Source organism: Sminthopsis crassicaudata, chromosome 1 (assembly GCF_048593235.1).
Source record: "Sminthopsis crassicaudata isolate SCR6 chromosome 1, ASM4859323v1, whole genome shotgun sequence".
Classification (NCBI taxonomy): domain Eukaryota; kingdom Metazoa; phylum Chordata; class Mammalia; order Dasyuromorphia; family Dasyuridae; genus Sminthopsis; species Sminthopsis crassicaudata.
In genome coordinates, this window is record NC_133617.1 from 738,726,240 (window position 1) to 738,744,420 (window position 18,181).

Below are 18,181 nucleotides of genomic sequence, written 5' to 3' on the forward strand. Positions count from 1 at the left end.
CCTGGTTAGGTTGGATCATCTTTGGAGGCAGGGAGTCTTTTCTCTATCTCCAGCCTTAGCATAGCGACTGGCATAGTAACAGGGACTTAGTAACTTTGGTGACTGACAAAATATCTGCAAATTGGAATATATGGAAGACCTCCCTATGTATAAAGGATTTCATTTTTTGTAGTTCTGTCTCCAGAGACTAACACAAAGGTGTTTACCTTTGTAAATATACATTTCATTGCATCTTCTTTTGATATTGATGAAGATTCATTAAGAAATCTTATGATCTTATCATACATACGAGAGCTGGAAGTAGAGAAAATATAGGGTCCCATTGTGCTTTTTTATTTCTTAAAAAGACAGTTACCTTAAGGATCCTCCTTTGATTTTTCTCCCCAATATCATCCCGTGGTATAACATTATAGTGATAAACAGAGAGTTTGCTTACAATAGAAATTTAGGATAAAATTAGGTTAACACCCAAAGCAGATTCGGCATCCAAGGCTCCAAACCAACTATCTCCCTCTCCCCCAGTTCTCTGCGCCCTAAGTATGCACCCCTCCCCCCCCTTTACAATAAAGTCCTGTTTTGGTTGGTGGCCACGCCCAGGTCGGTGCCGCCCGTAGAGGCAGCAGCCGCAGGCAGGGCCCGGGCGGCTCTGTCTCCCCTTCCGAAGCCTGGTACTCGCGGGAGGACAAGCGAGGAGGGCTCGGGAGGGGCAGGGCCGCCGGCGCTCAGACCCCAGCTCCCGCATTTTACAAGCGGGACAGCTGGGCCCCAGAGGGGTTGGCCTGATCCCAGGGATCCAGGCGCAAAGCCGGGCTAGGACGTCCCCCGTCCGCGGGCAGGTGACTAAGCCCGGGGTCCCAGCAGGGGGCCGCCACCCTCTTCCGGGGCGGGCGATCCCGCTTTCAAACACCCCTTTTTCCTTCTCCTTGAGGGACTTTGCATTCTTCTGTCCTGAGACGGAACTGGACTAAGCACTCCTGAGAACGCGCCAGCTCTGGGATCTGAGGTCCCTTCACACTCCCGAGGCCCTCAGTTTACTCGTTTGGCCAATGGGGGCGAGGAGGCTGGCCTCTGCGCCGGCGCCTTCCGGCTTAGCTCTGGGATCTTGAGGACCCCCGCCCCCACTCTGTGGACCTCCGTTTTTTCATCTGTCCAATAGGGGTGCGTAGGCTGAGCCTCTGCGCCGTTTCCTTCCGGCTCGACCTCCAGGCTGCTTCCTCCCTCCCTTCCTCCATCCCATCCGTTCCGGAGCGGAAACAAGAAAACGCGGCCCGGGGCTCGGCTTCCTGCCCGCTCCGGGTCAGACCGGATCAGCGCTCAGGGAGTCAGCTGCGTGGCCAGGGCGTCGCCCGCCGGAAGGACACGCGAAGTTCGCTCTACCCCTGGGCTAACTATGACCCTGCCCCACTTCCGGTCAGAGGAACCACTCCTCCTTTGACCCACTCTACCCGTCACGTGACGGATGGGGCGGTTCCGGAGCGACGCAGAGTAGGTTCTACTATCCACAATAAGTGGCCGCGCCCTTGAAGGGCGGGGCGGCGAGAAAAGACTTTAATTCCCATAATTCCACGGAGCGGAAGCTGCGGAATCGGCACACAGCTGATTAAAAAAGAGGACGTGGAGGGGGACGGTACGGGGCCGCCTGTGCCTTCCATTGGTCTCCGACCGGTGTAGGGCGAGAGAGTGGGCGGGCATCGTGCTGTCACTTCCTCCCCTCCCTTCTAGGCCCCGCCCTCTCGCCTGGGCGCAGACGCGGTGGAGTCCAGCCGGCAGGAAAAGGGGGCGGGGAAAGGCGAGGCGGGGTTGGAAGCGCTGACGCGATTCTGTCCGCGTTGGAGCCGCCGCCGCCGTGACCGCCGCCGCGTGACGTGGCAGAGCCCGAGCGCGAGCTCTCGAGCGCAAGCGCCCCAGTACTACAATAAATGCCCGCCGAGCCGCCGCCGGTGACTGCCGCTGTCGTCTTCTGAGTCCGAACCCGAGCCCGAGCCGAGCCCGAGCCCGCCGGTGTCGGGGCTGCCCCTCCGCACGGAAGCCGCGAGCAGAGCCACGCAGGCCGTGGGGCCCGCCGCCCCCGTCCGTTCCCGTCACCGCCGCTTCTGTTCCCGTCACCGCCGCCATGGGCCTCACCATCTCGTCGCTCTTCTCCCGCCTCTTCGGCAAGAAGCAGATGCGCATCCTAATGGGTGAGGCCGGGCCGAGGCTCCGGGTGGGGGATGGGGAATTGGGGCTGGCCGGTCCTCCGCCCCCCTCAGTGTGGACGTTCTGGGAACCCCAGCCTTGTGCCCTCGCCGGGGTGGGTCAGCAGGGACCTACTGAGGAAGCGAGGAGGGGATCGCGAGTTGTGTGCGGGGAGGCAGGAGGCCAGACCGGGTGTCTCGTGTTCTCGCCTCCCCCGACCAACTCAAACCTCGCAGCCAGATCTAGAATGGGGAGGGATTCAGGGGGCGTGGAAACCTCCTATTTTAGAGATGTGGAAACTGAGGCCCAGGGAACTCATTGGCTTCCCCAAGGTCACGTCAGGGAATAGAGCCGGAGTTTGTACCAGGTCCTCGGGCGCCAGCCCGGCTTCTAGAAGTTGTGTGTGCACTCTCCGCGCCTGGCACACAGTAGGTGCTTGACGCCTCCTTGTTGACCCCTTGACTGCAGCTGATAGCAGAGCGAACGAACTCAGAAACTCTCTAAAACATCCCTGAATTTATGGGGTGCTTTTTAGGGTCTCTTCACTCAGGTAAAGGCCAGGTGGCTGGCTCCGAGGGAGAGGAAAAGCGACTCTCCTCAGAGCCCTCCATGTTCAGGCAGGTCCCCGCCGCCGGAAGAGTGAAAAAGGGATTGGAAGGAACTAGCAGTGTGTAGTTTGTAATTGTTTCTGTTCTTACACCCGGAAAAAATGTTCTGGTGTGATGATCACTACGGTGACATCAGACTTTTAAAAAGAAACTTTTTAAAGGATCATGAGAACAAGGTAAGTCCGTGTGAAATGTGACTTAACGTTGAGTTCTTTTTCTCTGGTTTTTGCTCTTGTTTCTCCAGATTTTGTGCTGAAGATAGTTAGTGCTGAAGATAGGCTAGAAAGGAGTCAGGGGGGTCTTTCTTCAAGGCTTTATTTTGGGGGCTTCCCTTGTGAAGAGGCTTCACTTGTGTGTTAGATTTCAGTTTCAACCCAACACAGATTTTTTTCACATGCTGTCTTGTATTTTTCATTTAAGTCATTGATCCCAGTCATCTCCCCTTTCCTGGCCTTTTTCTTATAACCGAGTAAGAACAGTTTAAACAAATTGATAAACACATTCAGTAGTACAGACCTGGAATCCACCATCTCAGAACGCGTTTGATTCTCGGGAACCCAAACGCTTGTGTGTAAAAATCTCACTTCTGAAACCTTTAGTGGTTCTCATTCTACGGGAGTGCACCCTGGCATTGCCAACAAAGAACTTGCTTTGAAGCAGGAAGCCCTCAGTGCCTCATAGCTCTCCTAACTCTAAGTTACCCAGAAGTTTTGAGCTGCACTGAGAGAAAAGGAGCTTACTCATTGGTACTTTCCTGTGCCAATGAAATCATAGGTCCAACCCCAACCCCCTTCATTTACGTTATTATAATAATTGCATACATTTCCCTTTTCCTTTCTAGTTTATTTGACTCTTCTCATGTTTCTCTTTGTCTTTTCTCATGGTGCAGTAAGTTTATTGTATTTGTGTACCACCAATTGTTTACCCACGTCCCAGTGCATGAATGGGCGCTTGGTTTTCAGTTTTTACTTTGTGAACCAACCCAACTTTAAATGGTTGAAATCTGGCCACATGGAGAGAGATTAGAAATCTGGAAGGACTTTGAACTGTAATTTAATTTCTGACCTTTACGATAAAGATAGTCAATTACACCTGATTATATTCTTGGCAAAAAATACTGTGAATAGGTCCTTTTACTTCAGACCCATAGGAAATGAATTGAGGTTTTTTTTTCAGTCCCCACTGTCTTAATTACTGTTTGTCCAAACTGGCCAAAGGGACTCTTTTCTGGAGTGTGCTGTGTGAAGAGTGTGAAAACCCTGATTTGAAAGCAAGGGGGCAGGATATTGAGGGAAGTTTTAATTTTATCTACTGCCATGTGAGAAAGTATGTAAAAGGTTTTGGAAGAATTATAGAAGTATCAACTACTTATATTTCTACTTATCATTTTCCTAGATCAAAAGAAACCTCTTGTTCTAAATTTAAATTGAAATTTTTTTCATTTAGGTTTTCTGCTTTTTCATTTGTACTTCTGCTGATTATCAGGCTCCCTTTATTTAAAATGATTTTCATGTTCCTCGATATGGAAGATTATTGATTAAATACATTCCAATTCAAAGATATTACAGTTTATATATATATAAAAACTAAGAAGAATTTTGTTTTAATTTCAAGATTGAGGTTTTCTCTTTTGTCTTAAGTGTAGCTAGGATGAGAGAATCTGATGAAACCTCTTGCCCTTCCAAAATCTTAAAATTTAAAGGGCATGATTTTGTTCATTGCAACCAGAATGCACTTTGCACGTGTTTCCACCTGTTCCTTTTTATGAGGTAACCCTCAGACCTGCTGAGCCAGTAACTTTTAAAAGGGAAATTGGGTTATGATCACTTAGCTACCAGACTATTATAGAAATGTTTTTTTTAAGAGTTTTCTATTTTCTGCCTTTTGTCTCTAAATAATTTTCAGTAGTTATAAGAAATTGGTCACTTTTGCTTTAAGCTATTTAATACCAATTAAACTGCTGTAGCAAAATGAAGTTATAAAGGAGAAATTGTAGAAATGATACTTGACTTTGTCTGGAAAATGATTTATCCTTAACTTGGATTTCTGATGAGATATGAATTAGAAATTTTTTTGGGGGGGGGCAGATTATAATACTGTTTTGAACTTGATAGTCAGAGTATATCTTACTGATAAGATGTCCTGTTTAGTGTTTATTTTATCAAAATAAGAATATTACTGATAATAGCTAGCATTAATATAATTCCTCAGGGTTTGCAAAATGCTCTACAGATAGCTTATTTCTTAACCTGGGAGGTTAGATCATAATGAAATCACTTGCCCAGGGTTATTTAGCTAGTAAGTGTCTAAAGCTAGATTTGAATGCAGGAATTCTTGGAAGTAGCTTCTAAGGTCATAGGATCATCTTTTTAGATCTGGAAGGTACCTTAACCCAGTTCCATTATTTTACAGGTTGGTTATTTAGAAACCCTTACCTAATAAATGATTCCATTTCATAATTTTCCAAACATGTTAAACATTGTTTGAATAGAGTGATAAACCTCCTAACAGTGAAGCACATCTTCTACTTACTGGTCTTATTTATGTTCCCCGGATCCACTAGCACTAAACACATCTAATGAGCTCCAAAAATGAAACGCTTTCAGATCCTGTTTTTTTTTTTTCTTTTTCTTCAAATGGAATATTACACACCTCCATTCTTTCTCTGTCTCTATGTCTCTCTCACAGACACACAGAGAATATTAAATGTGGCATGTTTTAAATCAGTAAACATTTATTCATTTCACATGCCTTATTTTATGTGCCCGACACAGAACACTCCCTGCCCTCAGGGATCTTACCGAGGGGCTTTGGGTCTTGTGGATAGAAGAGAATTATACAACCTGCTGGCATGACTAGGCTTTCTGGAAATGGTGAAGAGCATGAACTTGCTTGTCTTTGGGGGCGAGTTTCAATTAGGGATTTCTTTACTGTCATCTAATCCAATCCATTATTCTTGGTAGAGTCTTGGTAGAAGGATATGACTTGTCCACAGTCTCGTAGTAAGTTAGTGGCAAGGACAACCACAGCACAGGCTTCTAGATCTCCATTCCTTTTAGGAAGGTTCATAACAAACTCATGGAAAGAAATTGGAAGGTTTTATTCTCCTTATATTGAGATATCCAGCATTTTTTACAGTTTTAGAAGTGAAAGGAGCTTTAGTGAAAACTTCAAACTATAAGGTAAATTTTTGCTGATGATGCAGAAGCCGAGATTCTTATCTAGCCTGACTTTATTTCGGTGAAAGTTCCCTGTACTGACAGAATTGGTTTATTGACACCCACCCCTTCCCCCTCAGTGACTGTCAGACTGTCAGGATATTTTAAAAAATCATTCAATTCAATATTCATCTAAATATTTGACATCTAAACATTTTGTCTGAGAAATCAATATTTACTTTGGCTTGGGGGTGTTTCTGGAATACCAAAAATTTAAAGTTGATGCAAGAACTTGCCAAGTTTCAGTTTTATGCTGTTAAGAGTTGAAACTCTATCCTTAACTTAGTGTAGTCATGTAGATAAAGAGCATCTGCCCTGTAAGGGTGCTACCTTCCTGTCTGGGTGCTTGTCTACCAGCAGTTATTTCTGATCTGTTTGGGCACAAGCAGATTCCACTGGCCCTTGCCAGAGCTCAGCACAGCTCTTTACTACATGTATGCTACATTTGGATTCATAGCACTTGCTGCACTGTTCCAGGGGCCAGAGTATTGGGGGGTGTCAAGTATCATAAAATGCTGTGGGTAATTCACTGTCTTATGTATAATTTTTAAATTCAGCTATAACAGAAATAGAAATTAATAACTTCATAATATATGTTTTAATCAAACTTGTATATAATTTACATTGTATATATGTATATTATATATGTGGAAACATTAGGAAGTTCATATTCAAATTGTTAGCACTAGTGAATTAGTAGTATTCTAATTAATAAATATAGGGTGGGTGGGTGTCTGTACATAATATCAGTTTATCCTGTGTTATTAAACACATTTTATTAGACACTATAGATCATTGAAGCAATTTCATGATGCACCATTTAGTTGCCATTTACTAGTCTTTTTATATATTGATTTACAAAGATACTAAAATTTAGTTGTCATCGTTGGTTTTTATTTTTAAAACACATATTCTGGTACTTAGTAGGTAATTAATTCTTAAACCAACAACTTTATGTGATTAGTTTTGCTTCAGTGTTAAATTTTGATTGAGTAAAGTCACTTTGGATTTTATCTGTCATGGACTAAGCTCTCTGTCTTCCTTATTCCCTCCCACTACCACTGGGGATGCCAGATAGTTAATGGATAGAGTTTAGCTATGTAGGAAATTGGAGCTCCCTGTAGTCCTGGTGAAGATGCTCAAGGGAGTTGAGCTATTTTAGTGGTGTATTGCACATTTTAAAAATTTCACTCTTCAAAATGTCTAAATTTGTTTGACATACTTAGAGAAGGTAATAGGTTCCTCTCTAAGACAAAAATCAGCAACAGTGACTATGGAAAGAGTGGTTAAAAGTATAAGCCATGATGCATGATGAATAAGGAAAGAGAAAGTAAAGACTAGGATTTCTTTGCAGAAGTTAATGATCCTCTACTACATTTAGTAATGGGCCCATGAGAGACAGCATGATGATGGTTAGAGATCCCACTTTGGTGTCAGGAAAACTTGGGTTTAAGAGTGTCCCATTCTGATCTGTGCTGGCTTTATGAAGCCTGGGCAAATTTCCTAATCTCTGGGATCCAGCTAACTCTGAGATTATAAATTACTGGTCTTCGAGAGAATTCTATGCTAAGATTTCCTTATGATGATGAAATCACAGGCCCTGCTGCTCCTTTCTTCCTCTACCTCCCCCCTTTCCTTTTTGAAAGAAAATTGAAAATTAATTTATCAGTGTTTGAGGTGATGGGTCAAGTGAGTAATAATATAATAAATTAAAATTAGTTTGAAAGCATGGGCTTTTTCTACTTCAGTAGAAAAAAAACAACTTTTTAGTTTGTTTGAGTCTTCAGTAATATAACAAAAACCAAATGGGGAAATTTGATGTTTTTTCTCAAAAAGTTATAATCATTGTGTGCTGTTATTCACTCATTAAATGAATGCTCAGAATTGATATTTAAAGATTGTCAGGTTTCCCAAGATTTGCATTTATATATCATTTTATTCTGTTCTTTTAAATTATTAGCTGGTATTTTTTTTTTTCAACTGCTGCAAATTAATAGCTAATTCTGTGGCCAGGATAAAGTCTCAGAAGCTCTTTTCAAAATATAGTATGGATATTCAGTAAAGATAGACAAAGTGGAATTTAATTATTTGTGTCTAGATGCCTTCTGTAATAACTGCACAACCTGAGACCTAGAGCTGCCTTTTTTTCTTTTATTTATTGTGGGTTTTGTTAGTAAGAAAGCTTTCCCTCCTTACTTCCCTCCTTCAGTTCCCCCCTATGCTGGGAAGCCTTCCACTGTGCTGTGGAGACCTAGGGCCTCCAAGTCTTTTCAGTCTTTGTTGCAAAAGGCTGGGTGGACTGAAACTATTTTGCTCAGACCCTCAGGGCCTGTTTTCTCATTTGTGAAATAAGGCGTTTCCCATTTTTAAAACAGTATTTTATTTTTCCAAATACATGTAAAGAGAATTTTCAACATTCATTTGTGTAAAAAAGTTTGTGTTTGAAATTTTTTTCTCTCTCCCCAAGACAGCCAGCAATCTGATAGATATGTGTAATTCTTTTTTAACATGAAATAGCATGTCTGAAATGCTTAATATCTTGTGAAGCAGTAGATAAGTAAAATGTTTTGTCAGTCTCATGCACTGTGCCAATATGCCCTGTTCTAGTTTCTTTGTTTTTTACCTTCCAGATTTTAAAACAGGCCTATTATATACTCTGTTCTGAAGTACAAAAGTATTCTTTGTTTCAGAGGAATTTTACTCCAATTCTTTTAGTTTTCTGATTTTTGGATGATGGTTCACAGGATCATAGATTCAATGCTGGAAATGATTTTAGAGAGTCACTAAACATTTATTAAGGTTTTAAAATATTATGTATTATATTCTAAATGCTGAAAATGCTTAGAGACCATTGAGTCCAATTTCATCTTTACAAATGCGTAAACTGAAGCACAGCATTACCTGGTCTTGCTTAGTCACACAGTTGGTCAGTGTATTGTATAGGATTTCAGTATAGATTTACCCTTCACACTCTGCTGTTACTTATGGTTTACATGGGGAAGATGATGTTTAGAGACACTAAGGCTATTTTTGCCCTGATACCTGGGAATCCTTTCTTGTTGCTATTCCTCTCTTTTATAATACTAGTCAAAGAAGTAGAATTTTGTTTGTTTATATTCTTATATATTTTCATATTTGATGTGGCTGTTAATGAAAAGTTAAGTCATTTTACATTTGTCCTCAGAAAAGTTTCTATTTGTTACTTATTAAAGAAAAAATTAATGTTCAGGTTCTGTAAGGTTTGTTTGTAAAATAATTTTGTAGTTCAGACTTTAGATTAATATCTAAAAATTTCTTCATTTCCTTAGTTGGTTTGGATGCTGCTGGCAAGACAACGATTTTGTACAAGCTGAAGTTAGGGGAGATAGTCACCACCATTCCAACTATTGGTAAGGAAAATTACGGTTCATTCTAATTTGTAAAGTATAAAATTTGGGAGTAATGAAACTATTGTAATTCAAACTAATTTTGAAAGTTTGCTAAATACTCGTTAGACCTTAAAAGAATAATAGAATACGCAACATTGGATTCTAATGATCAATTTACATGACTGTTACTTTTTTTTTTCTTTTTTAGGTTTTAATGTGGAAACAGTAGAATATAAAAATATTTGTTTCACAGTATGGGATGTTGGTGGTCAAGATAAAATTAGACCACTTTGGAGGCATTACTTCCAAAACACACAGGTATGATATGGGTTTTCTTATATACTCTGAATATATATCTATACTAAATATATACATATTTGTATATCATAAGCTGTTTCTCACACATGAGTTAGCATTCCTCTTATCATTACTTTCATGTCTCTGGGTGGACTCCACCTTTTTCATATATGGACTAAATTTGGCCTGGAGAAGTAGGTTAAGTAACCATAAGAAGGGTTTTTTTGGGTCCCAAATGGTGAATTAGCCACTTACCATTTGTGACTATCTCACTTTACTGACTTTTAGCCTTAATTTAGAAAATAACAGAATATTAGTAATTACCTAGTTAAATTTCATTTTCATGTACCGAATCCAAACTTTAGAAGACTTTTAATTTCATCAGTTACAGTTTTCTTAAAAAAGAAAAGGGAAGAGGGGGCACCTAGGTGCCACAGTGGATAGAGCACCAGCCCTGAAGTCAGGAAGTCCTGAGTTTAAATCTGGTCTTAGAAACTTAACACTTCCTAGCTGTGTGACCCTGGGCAAGTCACTTAACCCCAGTTGCCTCAAACCCCCCCCCCCAAAAAAAAAAAAAAAAGGCAACTTCACTTAACTTGCCCCACACCCCAAAAAAGGCTATTTTGGGGATGTAGTTTCTGCATTGTTTAAAAATCTAATGTAGCTCATGTATTTTTTATCATTACGTAACTGTGGACATGAAGTGATTGGTATTTCCTTGCTTTTTGTGTGTGCGCCCCCCTCTTTCCCTCGTGTTGCCCTTCTTTATTAAGGCTACTCATGGGATGAAACCTCTTGTCTGTCATCAAAGCCTTTTGATTATAGTTGGTAAGAGCTGTTATTAATCTCTTGTTGTGTGCCAGGCTTTGTGCTAGGCACTAGGGATACAAAGACAAGCAACAATGATGGTCTCTACCTTTAAGAGAAGAGACCCAGCCTGTTCAAGAAAGCTGGAGGGAGCTGAGGCAGGGGGAGAGAGAACACACCAGTTTGGAAAGTGTGAATGTGTTCTCTGCCGAGTGTCCCAGGAGTAGAAGGGGGAGGTGGATCAAGAACCCTAGGTTGGAATCTTGCCTTAGGCACTCACTAACTATGTGATCCTGGGAAAAGCACTCAACATCTCCTCAACTCACCTTTCACATCTGCAAAATGGGGATAGTAATTATTTTTGTTACTATTATAGCTTTTAATATCCAACTGGAACTTTAGTATGGGCTTTTTACCTTTTGATTATATTCAATGAGATATTAAACTAGTATAATGTTTATATAGTATAATTCTCTCTCTCTCTCTCTCTCTCTCTCTCTCTCTCTCTCTCTCTCTCTCTCTCCCTTCCTTCCTCCCTCCCTCCCTCTCTCCCTCTCTGTCTCTGTCTCTGTGTCTCTCTCTCTCTCTCTCTGTCTCTGTCTCTCTGTCTCTCTCTCTCTTTTTCTCCCCAATAATAGCTTTTTATTTTTCTAAGTACATGCATGATAGTTTTCAACATTCCTCTTTGCAAATAATATATAATATAAGCTTAACTGTGCAGAGGGTAGTTTGTCCCGGTCTCTGTTCTTTAAATGAAATCCTACATTCACATCTTGTTCGAGTCCCGCTTGGAAAAATCACATATTTCTCTGGGCCTCAATTTTTTCATCTGTAAAATGAGGGAGCTGGATTCTCTATGTCCTCAGAGCCCTTCCATCTTTTAAGCTGTGATCTTTGGTAAGTGCTAGAGGTTGAAAGATTTTAATTAGCTAAGGTCATTGAAGACCGAAGATAGCATAGTGGGAATAAATACAGAGCTGAGGCTGGGAAATAGTGAAGTATAGAGAGTCTGGAAAACTTGGCTTAGAGAGCCACCTCCCGTGCATCCTGGTTGAGGAACCCAGGAACCCTCTCCCAACCCCAGGCAGCTCTCCCAGGTTCAGGAAGTTTTTTCACTTGGGAGCTTTTTAAGCGAGATGAAACCACAGTCTGGTGAAAGAAATAGATGTTGAAGGTAAATCTTTATAGCCAGTAAAAGGGTAAGATGACTCTGGCACTTGCTTATGTTTGCTGTTTGAGGTAAGAGTCCCTTACTAGGATTCAGGACCTATAGTCAAATGGTTTGTACTGTCAGAGTCTAATGAAAGGAAGGTGCTTTTAAAAAACAAATAAAGCTATTTATTAGAACATTATAACTTAAATAATTACTAACAATTATTAGCATTATTATTTTTGGGACAGCTGAGATCTGAGTTCACGTCTAGTCTCAGACACTTGCCACTGCTAGCTGTGACCCTGAGCAAGTCACTTAACCTCAGTTGCCTCACAAAAAACAAAACAACTCAACATTCTTGTTGTTAATGTTAATTGTATTAATAATTTGGTAATAGTTGATTGCTTAATATTAGACTTATCAGTGATAAGTCTACTATTACTATTAATTATAACTGATTAGACTTTTCAAAAATTAAAGTATATATGAGTTGTCATTTAGTACTAAAGAGAGGAATTCTCTCTCTCTCTCTCTCTCTCTCTCTCTCTCTCTCTCTCTCTCTCTCTCTCTCTCTCTCTCTCTCTCTCCCTTCCTTCCTCCCTCCCTCTCTCCCTCTCTGTCTCTGTCTCTGTGTCTCTCTCTCTCTCTCTCTGTCTCTGTCTCTCTGTCTCTCTCTCTCTTTTTCTCCCCAATAATAGCTTTTTATTTTTCTAAGTACATGCATGATAGTTTTCAACATTCCTCTTTGCAAAACCTTGTGTTCCAAATTTTTCAAGACCATCTCTTAACACACCCTTTTGAAACTCATGTTGACTTGTAAACTGGATGGTTAAAAAAGACTGCAGAAGGAGGTTAAGTGAGGTGGAGCAACAAGAGTGCCGAGAGAAGAATACAATGAGGCAGAGGGATGGACGAAGAAGGGAGCACCAATCGTAGTCATGGATTTAGAGACAGGAACTCAGGCTTGTCTGTTGTGGAGAGAGAACAGATATAGTTGGTGGTGAGAGCCAGAGCTTGATTGTTAATGTGGATCTTGGGAGTTAGCAGAGGAGGGTGAACTGGGAAGACAGGAGTGTTTTTGAGGGGCCACTGGTGGGTAGAGAAAAGACCCCAGCATAGAGAAGGGCGATGAAGAAGTCACCAGTGATCCTTGTAATAGACTCTTAGAAAAAGGAAAGGGAATAGTCATGGATGGGAGTAAGCATCCAAGGAGAGGTTACTGAGAGAGTTCCATATGAGGAGGGTCTGGAATTAGCAGTGAATGGAAAGTGATGTGCTAGAGGACACTGCAGGGTGGCCAGCAAATAAGGGATCTTCCCCCGGAGATTTCTACATAACAGACTTAAGAATATGATCTGGCTTCCCCCTCTTTAGTCCACCTGCACTGTGTTGCCAGGCATGAGTGGACATCTTGGCATGCTTCCTTTGACTGGCATTTGAAATATGTTCTCTCTGGGAAAAAAAATTATTTTTCATTTATTGTTGCTTCAGGAGGAATACCCACAACTAATGGACTTGAACAGCTGTCCAGCTAGCTCCAGTGGGGAAAAACACTAGCTAGATTCGAAAAGCATTCATGAAGGGCTGACACTCAGAAGTGAGAATGAAACCGTCCGGACTCTCTGTAAAATATCTACCAAGTTACAGATGATTATTGGCCCTTCTGGCCGCTAAAATTTTATAAGAGGCATTAGAAGAGAGAGAATGGAGCAGGAAAGGAGGAGGTTCAAGGTGAACAGGAGAGAGGAAAAGGGGATATAAAAAAGTGAGATTTTTTTTGGGTTGGATGTCAGGTCCAATTGTATACCACTTAGAGAATTTTAAAGTACTTCCTTCTAAAATTAAAAACAAGCATGTGGTTTCAGATGGGGAAGCAATGAATAACAGTACTATGTAGATCCCTCATGTCCTGGTATATTGGGAAATAGTGAGAAGTTGTGCTTAGCTCTAGAGAGAAGCCAGGGAGGAAGAGTCTTGTAGGGAAGAGGAGGATTCTAATGGGGAATTATGAGGACCCACCTTCCCAGAGGTGGAGGCTGAGGAGGCTGGCAGAAGTATGGTAGTAGAGCAGGAACCCTTTGGCAATAAAAGGGATAAAGTGGCAAGAAAGATTCTAGGTGTCAGGTTGTCTTTGAGGTTTCCTTACTGCTCAAAGTAATTCCTTTTCTGCACTGCTATTATGTTGCTCTCTGGAAACTGTGGTTAGACACTGTTTCTATTATCATTAAGTATACTTGAGATTTATCTGAATATTCCCTTGATTATTTGGTGACCGTTGTTAGCTGTCCAGAGTTGAAAGGTAGTAGCTTTAGAGAGGAACTGTTATTCCCCTTGCCTACCCATATGCTATCAATACAAGATGAAATCAGTTGGGTATTAAAAACTTTTTTTCCAGATTCCTCATGCTCATTATTAGAAGAATAACACAATATGGTTCATTTCCCCCATATAAAAGTTTATTATTTAAAAGTTACATTTTGTATCCATGGGGTTCTTTGTTTTTCCAGTGTTAGCTAGATATACAAGGGGCTTACATTTCTTTGGGAATCCAAATTGGAGTCCCACAGTATTACACAGGACTCAAGGTAATTATTTCTTGTTCTGAAAGCTTAGTTTTAAGTATCATCATACTGTGGCAAAAAATACCTGGCTTAGAAATCTTTATTCCAATCTCTACTCAGGCATAAAGATTTTAATTAACTTTAATTTCAGGCAAATTTTACTTTTTTTGAACTGATACATAAACACAGATGGAGAAGTCATTACCCATGCCTTGGGCTTTCTGAATAAACACCTTGTTAATGGCCTTCATTTAAGATAGAGAATTCCTTTTTGACTTTGTGACACAATTCCCTTTCCATCAATCAGTGGGTTAGGTTGCTACCTCTCAACATAGTTTTGGGGAATTATTTCCTAAACCATAAATTGTTCTATGAATATGAGCTTTATTCTTAGGATATTTTTTTCAAGTTTTCTAGCATTTTCTTTTTTGATCTGTGTAGATCAAATTATAATTTTATATATTTAATTAGGTGGGTTAATTATTGATTAAATCATCAAAACCTGACTGGTTAGATGCTTTGGTTTTGTCCTGCTTTTTGAATTTCTATGGGTACTCCCATGAAAAATTAGAAGGAAGGAGAAAGCATTTTAGTAAAATTAAGTTAGTCAGTTTTATGACTTTGGAGCATATTTAGTAAGTTTGGGGTATAAATTGGTTGTTTATGCATGCTATTTGGGATGATTCATTTTAAATAAATCCTGAATTAAATAAGGTAGCTTTTGGGGGGGTATGTTTACTTGATCATTAGCTCATCAGAAGTGTTTTTTCCTTCCAGGGACTTATTTTTGTGGTAGATAGCAATGATCGTGAGAGAATTCAAGAAGGAGCCGAAGAACTACAGAAAATGGTAAGAAGATAAATTAAAAGATTGATAAAAAGATAATTAAATCAAAAATTAAACTGGCATGTTGTTCAACTAGATAGATTTTCAGAGTAAAGAAATGAGTAAGTGCCACCAAGTAGTGATGACAGTAACATTTTAATCTTGGAGTCTGAAGACATGGAAATTGAGTGCTAGAAGGGACATTGGGAACCCTAATATCAGACCCCCTATTTTAGAGATGAAAAAATTGTGCTCTATGAGGTCATGTGTGCTTGCTGTCACACCCAGCTCACTTGCCCCACGTGACCTTTCATTTGTGTCAAAAAACCCTTTGGCCTTAATGGCACAACTGAGCGCAGAGGACCCTCTTGTGCTGTCCTGTTTGTCCTGCCCTTCCAGGCATATTTGAGGAGAGAGATGGCGCCTGCTCTTGGCCTGTTTGCATTGTGAGTCCTCGTGTATCAGTTTCACAGCAGGAACTCCTGGGTGGGGGAGGTACAGACTTCCCACCAGCTTCTGTCTCCAGCTGCCATCTTCCTTGGCTGAAGAAAAGGGGAAAGGGCAGGAGGAGTGAAGGAGATAGGGAATAGCACGCACTGGTTAAACTCCAGCCCCTGCCCTGCCTCATGCCTGCTATCTCCCATCCCCTAACCCTCTTTGGGCAACGAGGCAAGGTCGTCTTCATGTGATTTTGCCTTGAGTTTGATGGTGAAGAGTCTGAAGCTTTAAGCTTGTCCTGGCTACCTTTTATTTATTCAGGGGCTACATGAGCACCATTTGCTACAAAGGAAAATCCCCAGAGATCCCTGTCCTTAAAAAGCTAACTATTTATTTAGGGGGAACTACTTGCACCATGGCTAAGTCAGTATGAAGTAGCTGCAGAGTGATGTGAGCTGGGGCTGTTAGGTGGCCCTGAGGGGGGGTTTGAAGGCGTCTGGGGATTCTCTGAGATTGGAACAGAGGGAGGAAAGGTTTGCTCACCTTAATGATGGATGTTTGACTTTGTTACAAGTAATTATGCCATTAACGCCAATTTATTTCTAGCTTCAGGAAGATGAACTGCGGGATGCCGTGCTGCTGCTCTTTGCAAACAAGCAGGACCTGCCAAATGCCATGGCTATCAGTGAAATGACAGATAAACTAGGCCTGCAGTCTCTTCGCAACAGAACTGTAAGTGTTGGAGCCAAACCAGGGGGCGTTAGGCGGTGGGTGGACAGCATCAGGAACCATGTGCTTAGCTGGCCCGTGGGCCCAACCAAACCAGGCAGAGCCAAAGGTTTACTGGAAATAGCTCATTGGAGACTTTGTTATGGTGGAAGAAGAGGCAAGGAATGTGTGATACCCAGAGCAGAGGCTCAAAGGAGGGCAGGGCCTTCTCCCCTCCCATTTTCTTTAACTTGGCTCTGTAAGGGGTGTTGAATTCCCTTCCAGAGACAGCACCTAAGGAGCTTTCCCCTCCAGAAGGCAGATTGCACATAGGTGCTTTATATTGTTGGTTCTTATTTATTTTTAAAGAGTTAGGTTAACCAATATGCCCAAGTCCCTTTAACTGTAGCCTGCTGATATAAAAGGCAATTTTTTTTTAATTGGACTAGTATAATTCTGTTTGATTGCTCTTATTTTTATTGAGATTTAGTTAACTATTTAACAATTATCCACTAAGTTGGAGAAGCCTTTATAGACAAGAAGGCTGTGTCCCAGAGCTAGGACTTAAAATCACACAAGAGTTAATTAGATATTGGATGGAGATGTTAAAAGATAGGAGACATAAGCAACATGAGGTCTGTCCGGTCTCTAAAAATGGTTGTAATCTTGTGTACTCTTTGACAGAACAGGGCTTGGAATTGCAAAGCATTCATCAGTTATTGACCTTAAAAAATGCTTTTGGGCAGCTAGGTGGTGCAGTGGATAGGACACTAGGAGGACCTGAGTTCAAATCTAGCCTCAGGCACTTAATACTTCCTGGCTGTGTGACCCTGGGCAAGTCACTTAACCCCAATTGTCTCAGGAAAAATATATATATTTGCTTTCAAAGAGAGAATCTTAGCATAGTCTGCAAATAAAAATTTCAGTTTCTTCTGTGTTATGAACTTTTAGAATATTCTTGTAGGAAATCCATTTTTTTGCTTTGTTCTGATTTAGAAAATATTTCCAAAGTTTAATAGACTGTTTTCTCATGTTAATTGGCCTTTTTATTTTCTTATTTCTACACAGTGGTATGTTCAAGCTACCTGTGCCACACAAGGAACCGGTCTGTATGAGGGTCTTGACTGGCTGTCAAATGAGCTCTCAAAACGCTAAATCCAACTGGATAACTAACCAAGGACATGTTTGATAGAATTGGATCTAGGCTTGTTACAACAAAATTAGTTTGCATCTTGGTTATTAAATGGTATCTTGGAACTGGTTTGGGCAGGATTTTACAGCATTTAAACTTATTTTGTTGCCAATTATTGTTTACCAAGTTTAATGTTGCTATTCTGGCAGTTATACTTGGGATTAAAAAAAAAAATTTCTCCTTAACTTGAAAAAAAAAAAGTGTACTCTTATGATTTTACTTCCCTCGGCCTAAATGCCTGGACGTAGCTATTGTGACAACCTTTAAATGAATATGTTTTGAATGTTTTTTTTGAGCCCCAATAAATAATGTTTTCAAGTTTCCCCTTGCTATTTTACTGATACCTTATGTCATTCCTTGGACAGTCTGCTGATTTCAAAACGTAGCATTCCATTTGTATTTATTTCTCTCCCTTGCCAAAAAGACTTTCTAATACTGCTGCTGCCAGCCAAGAAAATGCTCTAAAACACTATTCAGATTTCCTGCAACTGAGGGACTTTGGAACTTTTTTATTAACCAGCCCTGCTTATCTTCGTGTGATTTGGACTTTATGGGTAATTAATTTTGTGCTGGTGGCAAAGACTTGATACTGAGGTGGCTTTTAATACTCAGCAGATTGTCTTCCTTTATATTGTATCTTTTTTTATGTTGCATGTTGCTTTTGGTATCAGCCTGACTTTTTGCCCAGTGTATCATAGTTCAGCTGATGTTTTATTGTTTATTGGTGAACATATCTTCATTAAGAGATTTTGGAAAATTCATCAAACTCAATAATGAATTAGTTTCTTCATAACCCACTTGAAATTATTCCTAATAAAATGATAAAATATA

At 40.8% G+C, this 18,181-nt stretch overlaps 1 protein-coding gene across 1 annotated transcript; it reads left to right on the forward strand.

Annotated features, from left to right (window-relative positions):
* The first annotated feature begins 322 nt into the window (after window positions 1–322).
* Window positions 323–18,181, forward strand: ARF4 (ARF GTPase 4). Its single transcript, XM_074284298.1, has 6 exons — window positions 323–2,180; window positions 9,310–9,390; window positions 9,578–9,687; window positions 14,965–15,036; window positions 16,057–16,182; window positions 17,227–18,181. The coding sequence occupies exons 1-6, from the start codon at window positions 2,114–2,116 to the stop codon at window positions 17,311–17,313; spliced, it is 543 nt and encodes a 180-aa protein (XP_074140399.1). The 5' UTR covers window positions 323–2,113; the 3' UTR covers window positions 17,314–18,181.

What these genes read in the sequence shown, in the direction of transcription:
- ARF4 (XM_074284298.1), top strand. Translation starts at nt 2,114, where the DNA reads ATGGGCCTCACCATCTCGTCGCTCTTCTCCCGCCTCTTCGGCAAGAAG. An exon ending in CACCACCATTCCAACTATTG is followed by an intron (nt 9,391 to 9,577) that starts GTAAGGAAAATT and finishes TTTCTTTTTTAG; the next exon opens with GTTTTAATGTGGAAACAGTA. An exon ending in ATTACTTCCAAAACACACAG is followed by an intron (nt 9,688 to 14,964) that starts GTATGATATGGG and finishes TTTTCCTTCCAG; the next exon opens with GGACTTATTTTTGTGGTAGA.